Source organism: Malurus melanocephalus, unplaced genomic scaffold (assembly GCF_030028575.1).
Source record: "Malurus melanocephalus ecotype Western Australia unplaced genomic scaffold, MMel_1.1 scaffold_947, whole genome shotgun sequence".
Lineage (NCBI taxonomy): Eukaryota > Metazoa > Chordata > Aves > Passeriformes > Maluridae > Malurus > Malurus melanocephalus.
Genome location: NW_026624179.1, coordinates 111,449 through 119,646, shown reverse-complemented (window position 1 = coordinate 119,646; position 8,198 = coordinate 111,449). Strand labels below are relative to the sequence as shown.

Genomic DNA, 8,198 nt, shown 5'->3' with positions numbered 1-8,198 from the left:
CTCAGGTGGCACAGCCCCCGCGGTGTCCCCTCTGTCACCTCGGGGCCAGCTCAGGTGGCACAGCCCCCGCGGTGTCCCCTCCCCACCTCCACGCCGTGCCACTGCCTGGGTGACACCGGGTCATTCTCGGGTCCCGACCCCTCCCGGCTGTGTCACCGTCCGGGACTGATGGAGCCACACCCAGCGGGTGTWTCAGAACCTCCTGCRCTGGAAGGGACTCACAGGGATCWCCCAGCCCAGCTCCTGCGYGGGACAAACCCCAAAGTCCCCCYWGGCACCCCAGSCATTGTCCAAAGCTCCCTGAACTCACAAATCTGCGTCAAACCATAATCCATATCTTTATCCCGGCACCCACTGCCATCAGAGCTCTGTCCAACCCACGGTGCCAGACCCTGACAAGAAGTTAAAGACACCCGGGCACCTCTGGCACGTTTGGGATGTTCCATTCCCTGTTTCTCTCTGAACTGAGGATTTTTTTTTCCCTGGTGGTTTGCAGGCTTTGGCAGTGCTYGCTCACACCCTCCCCAAGCAATGGCAAAGAGCTCCCGGTGGCAATGAGGGGTGGATCATTGATGACTCGATGTCCTGGGATGGAGATCTTTGGGGAGAAGGTCCCTTGATGGGATACAGAGAATGTGGAAGCCACATGCAGCTGTGGAGGATGAGAATGGGCAGATCGGGAGAGCACCAGCAGGAAAAGCCACCCCTAGCCCGGATCCAGGGCTCAGCCAGGAGCCTGCAGCTCCCGCTCTGGTTTCGGGGCAGGTTCATTTGGAAAGCCCTGCTGGGGAAGCCGCATTTCAGGACTTTTCCCCGGGAGAAGYACAAGGAGGACGGCAGGGACGCTCCGGTGAGTGCAGCCCAGCGCCGAGCCRCTCCTTTCCGCCAGCACCGACCGAGTTCCAGCTCCCTCATCCCCCTCCCTCCATCTCCTGCGGGTGTGCAGCCCCCGGCAAAGCCTTCCCTTGCCCTTTGCCAGTGCCCCCTGGCAGGCTGGCAGAGCCATTGGAGCGGCTGGCAGAGGCGGCTGTGTCTTACCTTTGGTTTTAAAAGCAAAGTTACAGTACTTGCAGACGTACGGCCTGACGTCTGTGTGCGTGCGAATGTGCTTCTTCAGCATGCTGGGTTTCTTGCAGCGAATTCCACACTCCTCACAAACATACTTCCCTCGTCCGCGGCCTCGCACATACACATACTCTTCGTTTGATTTGTACCTATGAGCAACAGGGGGCGTGATAAAGGGGGGGAAAAAAAAAAGAAAAAAAAAAAAGAAGATTCCCAGATTCCAGATTCCCACCTCGGCAGAAGAAGTCACAGCTTTGCTGGGTTAGTTCAGTTACGGGCACCACAGGTCCTGGTTGCTGTTTGGTAGCTCGGGGGAATTGGGCTGAATTATGCAAATTATCACCCAAAGCCTGTGCCCAGAGGCCTCCAGACACCTGATCTCTCATCTGGAATGGGATCTCGTGTCCTACACCTGCTCCATGCAGGCAARAATCCCAAAGGCTCAGAGAAGTCACAGGGGCACCCCGCTGTCCTGATGTCCCCATCYTCAAACTGAGGCACTCAGGCCAGTYTGGACAGGCTGTGTCCCAGTCCAGCCCAGCTGCCTCTCACTCGCTGCCTTTGAGAATGTGCCCRCTCCGGGTCTGCACCGTGCAGGGCACTGGGAAAGCACATCCCGGCCAAACGCCGTGGGACAGAGCCTYCCCACCCGCCGGGGCTGCTCAAAACCACCCGAGAGGTCACTGCTGCCACACTTCCAGCTGTGATCCCTGCATGGCCTGACTGAGCCCCCCAGAATGAGGGGAAAAGAGAAAGAAGAGAAAGACAAAGAGAAGAAAACATCCTTTTTTATAATAAATAAACTGTGCCACCGCTAAATGCAAACACTGCAGGCTCCAGACCCTTTTATCCACAGCACAGGATCACCATTTAGGTTTACCCGAGAGAACGAGATCGGCCATACTTCCTTCCCATCCCATATTTTATTTTCTGCCCGTGAATTAATGCACAGGGAAGGCTGCAGGATGGGGGTTTGAACAACCCCTCGTAAGGCTGAGACAAATCTTTCCACCTCCCGCTGCTCGGCAAACGAACTCTGCAATTTCCTGCGCTCGCAGCACGAGGAGAATAAGGTAACGCGAAATCGCTCCCCTCGGGTCTGAAAGAGGCCAGATTTCTCAAGCGTGGCACTTCTTGCAAAGTCATTTTTCCACCCTGGAGGAATTGAGGCCGCTCTTCGGAAATCTCTGAACATCCACCCTGGAAAAATCYGGCTGCCTGAAGCCTCTTAATGGGAGATCCGAAGGCATTCGACACCATCAGTGTCTTCCCAGTGAGGCCTGTTCCAAACCAGAATGGTGAGGAAGGAGCAGCCAGACTGARGGGAAACTTGAACAGAAACAGCTGCACTGGAATGGACTGAACACTTCAATAAATTAATATGGGATAAATACTAAAATATATATATATAAGGAGGAAGAATAGGGGTCATTTAAAAATTAGTTTTAAAAAATACACGAAGATGGTTAATGCAGCCCTGGATGGACAGGGTGGGGATGGCATGGTCTGCACCATGGAAACACATCCCAGCCGCCTGCAAGGATGGATTCAGAGGTGTTGAGTCCCCCTGCAGGGACTGCGGGTCTTCCCCACGCTTTGTTCCATCTCTCAGGAAGAGTCCAGGCAATYTCAGCTCCTGGGGGTGTTTGGGGGAGCTGCAGCTGAAATTCAGGATGATTTTCCTGGGCGCGGGAAGTGAGTCGAGACTGAACCATTCAGTCAGGCTGAGCCCCCCTGATCTATTCAGAGGCATGGGAGAGGCTCAGAGGGGCCGAGCTGCTCATGAATTCAGGGRATGAGCTCACAGATTCTGGTTTGGACACAGATCGGAGAAAAGAGAGGAAAATTGGGTGTCTGAGCAGTCCCAGTCTGAACCAGCAGCAGCCCGAGACTGAACCAGATCATGGGGTCCAGCACGTGTGGGGACAGTTTGTGTTTGTCYTTCAGCAGCAGCAGAAGTTCTCCAGATCATCACCAGGGTCACTGGTGCCCCAGAACCTTCATTTTATCTCCTGTGACCAAAGCCACAGCAACRCCACCCCATCGTAACATTCCCAACCAACAAAAAAAAATCCCAAAAAAACCCTAAAACCCCCAACATCTAAACCCTGCATCACGAGGCTCTCATTGTCTGGCCTGGGAGGGGTGAGGTGGTGTCCAAAGAGCTCACACCATGCCCAGTCTCCTTCCCAGTGTGCCCAGTGATCCCCATTGAACYGCACAGATTCCAGGCACACCTCACTAATTCCTGGGAATTGGTGATATCCCTTTTCCATTCCACCAGGGACTTCACRTGACAGCATCCAAAGGAGCAGAAGGCATCAACAATCCTCATTTTTTGTCTCTTCAGGGTTGCACCGGAGGCTTCCTTATGCTCCTCCTTCCTGCCTGTCCCTGTGCTGGGAACCACTGGCTGGCTAAAAACTGGAATTGCTCCTTTATCAGCTTTATTTAGTTAAGAATTGGAATTGCTGCTTTATCAGCTTGATCCAGTTAAAAACTGGAATKGCTCYTTTATCAGCTTGATCCAGTTAAAAGCTGGAATTGCTCCTTTATCCAGTTACAAACTGAAATTTCTCCGTTATCAGCTTTATCCATTTAAAAATTGGAATTGTTTCTTTATCTAGTTAAAAACTGGAATTGCTCCTTTATCARTATTATCCAGTCAAAACCTGGAATTGTTCCTTTATCCAGATACAAACTGGAATTGCTCCATCCYCTCCATGGCCTCTCTGGCACTCGCAGTGCCCTGAATTACAGCCTCCCATGGAAATGTCACTCTGTCCCTTCCTCAGCCTCACCAAAGCCACYGGGGCTGCACTGAAAGGGACCCGTGGTTTAATCTGGAACTGGGCACCACCGTTTTTCTGACATTATGGGAGGCTCCAGCAGAGCTTTTCAATTATTTTTTTCCACAGCTCCCCAAGACCACGGGGAAAACGGGCAGGGAGAGGGGAGAAAGAGGAAAATCCAGCTCATCTTCAGGAATACCCAGAGACCATGTGGGAAATGGGCAGGGAAAGGGAGGAAAAGCCAGCTCATCTTCAGGAATGCCAAACCAGCCAGGGGGAAAGCAGGAGGTGGCAGTGCCATAACCCAGAGGATGCTGCTGCCAATGCCACCTGCCAKGGATTTATGGACATAATTCCTTCCATGTGATCCTGGTTTCCCTTTCCCCACATGTCCATCTGATCTGCATCAGGAGGATGAATCCTCGCTCTGTGTGAGGATTGACCCCAGGCAGAGGATCCTCCTCGCCCCACCAGGTTTGCTGCAGGGAGATCCCGGGAATCACCACAGCTGGAGCTTGTGCCAGCAAATCTGGGCTTCTCCTCCAGAGCACTGTGGGATTCAGGATGCCATTGTGGAATTCAGAATCCCGTTGTGGATTTCAGGATCCCGTTGTGGAATTCAGGATCCCATTGTGGATTTCAGGACCCCATTGTGGATTTCAGGATCCCATTGTGGATTTCAGGATCCCGTTGTGGAAATCAGGATCCCCTTGAGGATATCAAGATCCTGTTGTGGAATTCAGGATCCCACCGTGGATTTCAGAATCCCGTTGTGGAAATCAGGATCCCATTGTGGATATCAGGATCCCATCATGGGATTTAGGATCCCAACGTAGGATTCAGGATGCCATAATGGGATTCAGGATCCCATTGTGGATTTCAGGATGCCATGTTCAGCAATTCCCAGCTCCTACCGTGCCACCCTCCCTTCAATCATTCAGAACACAGAGGGTTAGTGGGCCATTAGGAGCCCAGGCACTGGTTTAGGGAATTGTCCTTTCAAACTGGAAGATGAAAATCAGCAAATCTGAACACACAAAGATAAAAATCCAGCATTGATGTGTTTTTGAAAGGTTTTTCGGTGCATCCTACTGGCTCATTTTGGGTCACCGCTACAAACCCTTCTTAGGGCAGGAGGAACTGGCACGGGCATGGCAGTGCTGGTGTCACCTTTAGCAGTGCAGGAGCCCTGGTGGCCCCAGGATGGGCCATCCCTGCCAGGGGCACAGGAAACCCAACAATGGGAAAACACAAACCTGGAGAAAGCTTTGTCTCAGCTCCTTCCCTTCAGCTGAAACCCAAACCACCAAGAATTTACTCCTTTGGAGCTTCAGCTCTCAGGATCTGCCGTTATAAATTCCTCACCATCCTCTGGAGCCACAAACACTTCTTTTTTTTCCCCCTCAGTGCTGTGAGCCAAATCCAAACTCTCCCTGTGGCTGGAAACCACAGGATAAAACCTCGGACAGCCAGTGGGAAGGAAGTTTGGTGGTTGGCAGGAGGGAAGGCAGAGCAGGTTTCTGGGACTTTCATTCCTGACAGCTGCACTGAGTCACCCCTTCCCTCCTCCTTCCTTTTCCAAATTTTTTTTTTTTTTAAATTCCACCAGGAATTTAAAAATTTGCCCCGCAAAGGCTTTGCTGATGGGACTCTGCTGGTCACAGCCTGGGCACGGCAGTGACATTTTTATGATCAAGGTGGGCAGCCTGAATTCTGTGATTTCTCATGATTGCTGCATCAAAGAACAGCCCTGGAAACTTTCACAGCGACTGAAGAAGTATTTCTTTGGCTGGTTTTGACATTTGATGAAGTCCCTGGTTTGTTTTTTGGATTTTGGGCTCACAGGAGCAGGAATGGGATATCTGATCCCTGTCCTGAGCCGCTGGGTTTGGCTCCTGCCAAGCGAACCGAGTCAGGCTCCGGAGCTGCCGCCTCTGGTGTCAGATTTGGGGTTTATTGGTGGCAATTCTCATCTGTCACCGGGCTGCCCACTCATCTGGCTCAGCTAAATCCTTGGGAAGTTCCTGACAGGCCACTCTGGGATTAATTAATCTGATTTCTGCTTCRTGTCTCCTGCAGAATGTGCCAGATCACGGATAAACGCGTAACCGCCACAGCGCCGCTAATTACCGATCGTTAATTGCCTTCCTCACTGCTCCTTGCGAGGTGACCGCTCCCAACCCGAGGGTGCCACAGGAATTCTCAGCTTTTCCCGTGGAATCCCTGGGGAAACACCAGCTGGGAGGGCCTGGCCGAGGCTGACCGCACACAGGTGTGACCTCAAGGCCAGACGGTCACCAGGAAACGTCCCCGAGCTCGTGCCAAACCCCAGCAGAGCACACAGAAGGATTCCTTCACAAACCCTKCACAAACCCCACAGCAGGCAATGCCATTCCCAGCTTCCCAAAAGCATCACAAAACACCGGAATGTCCCGATTTCCCAGACAGGGAATCGCACCGAGGCCAACAGGCACTGCCACAGCCAAGGGATGGGTACGGACACCGGAGGAGCCGGCACGGAAATCTCCTGTTCCTGGTGGGAATTACAGATCTGGACAGGCAGAATTCCTCCTGATCTCCAGGGGAACTGCAGGGGAGGAGCCCTCGGCACCCAGGGACACCCCAGGGGTAAGGGTGTGACACCCAGGGACACCCAGGAGTGGTAGTGTGACAGCCAGGGACACCACTGGGGTGAGGGTGTGACACCCAGGGACACCCCAGGGACACCCAGGGACACCCCAGGGGTGGGGGTGTGACAGCCAGGGACACCCAGGAGTGGCACTGTGACACCCAGGGAGACCCCAGGGACACCCAGGGGTGAGGGTGCGACACTCAGGGACACCCCAGCAGTGAGGGTGTGGAAAATTTCAGCTGACCATGGAACAAGGATGGACAAGGTCCTCAAGGAGGTGTCCCCTGCCCAAATTTAAGGATTTCACACCTGTTCAGCCTTTGACAGGTGGAAAAGCGGGAGCAGAGTGCAAGGTGAGAGGATTCCAGTGCAAGGTGAGAGGATTCCAGTGCAAGGTGAGAGGATTCCAGTGCGAGGTGAGAGGATTCCAGTGCAAGGTGAGAGGATTCCAGTGCGAGGTGAGAGGATTCCAGTTCGAGGTGAGTGCTCAGCTTTGGCCACCCAAGCAGAACAGATGAGCGGTTCACTGATTAGTGCACTCACTAATTAGTCCCTCCAGGGCTTCCCTGCCTTAAATCCTGTTTTAAGAGCAGCCAGGTGATGCAGGAATCCCCAGGCTTCATTTGAGGGCTGGGCTGAGTGTCCCTGTCCCCAGAGGATGGCACAGGACATCCTGCAGAGCCCTGAATCCCAAACTGAACCCAAACTCTTCGTCCAGCTCCTGCAGAGCCCCAAAATCCAAACTAAACCCAAACTCCTCATCCCTGAAACCCAAACTCCTCATCCAGCCCTGAAACCCCAACTAAACCCAAACTCCTCATCCAGCCCCTGCAGAGCCCTGAACCCCAAACTAAATCCAAGTTAAATCCAAAGTCCTCATCCAAACTCCTCACCCAGTTCCTGCAGAGCCCCAAAATCCAAACTAAACCCAAACTCCTTATCCACCACCACAGGGGCAGGAAAAGGGAACCCAAAGCAAGCCAAGAGCTGCTGCATTGTTTGTGTTTGCAGTGCCAGGGGTGTGTGGCAGCTGCCTCCACATCTGCAGGCAGATTTTTGATATTTTTTGGATGTTTTTTAGGATAAATCAAAGCTGCATCACTGCTAACACAAGGCTGGGTTGTTTTATTTTGCCTAGGTACCAACAGACAGGTTGGATCACAATCCAAAAGTCCCCACTTGAGCACTCACACCCAGCCCTGGGCACTGCTCCAGCAGCTGCCTTGGAAGATCAAATAGAAATAGAATAAAAAATGAGATAAAAAAAAAAAAAAAAAACCAAACAAAAACCACAGCTCATCCAGCTGATTCATAAAATATTCATGGGGCATGTCTGGCACAGAAATCTCCCCGGATGACCAATCCCACTCCCAGCTGCCCCACCCCGAGCCCCCTCAGGACCGACTGACCGATTTCCGCAGCAATGCCGTTATGGATGGGGGCTGAATCCCGGTGACTCGGGGCTGACACAGCCACTGCTGGCTGCCCAGAGAGCTCCTCCTGCACCTCCTGCCCCATGACAATCTCATCAAAATCTCTCCAGGCTGCTTTTGTCACTCTGTCCCTCATGGTGGGGAGGGAGGACTCTGACTCCCGGCCTTCCCTGAGGGCTCCATTTCCCAGCACTGCCTGCCCTCCCTGCAGGATCTGACTMAAGAGAGCCCAAAATTCCTGAATAAATTGTTTGGGATTGAGGTCAGTTATGGAAA

At 52.8% G+C, this 8,198-nt stretch overlaps 1 protein-coding gene across 1 annotated transcript in view; it reads right to left on the bottom strand.

Moving 5' to 3' along the window:
• Window positions 1–8,198, bottom strand: part of HIVEP3 (HIVEP zinc finger 3) — a 99,769-nt gene that overhangs the window by 21,386 nt on the left and 70,185 nt on the right. The window contains exon 6 of the mRNA XM_057386279.1: window positions 1,039–1,214. Within this exon, the coding sequence (XP_057242262.1) occupies window positions 1,039–1,214 (176 nt within the window). The remainder of the gene's footprint in view (window positions 1–1,038; window positions 1,215–8,198) is intronic.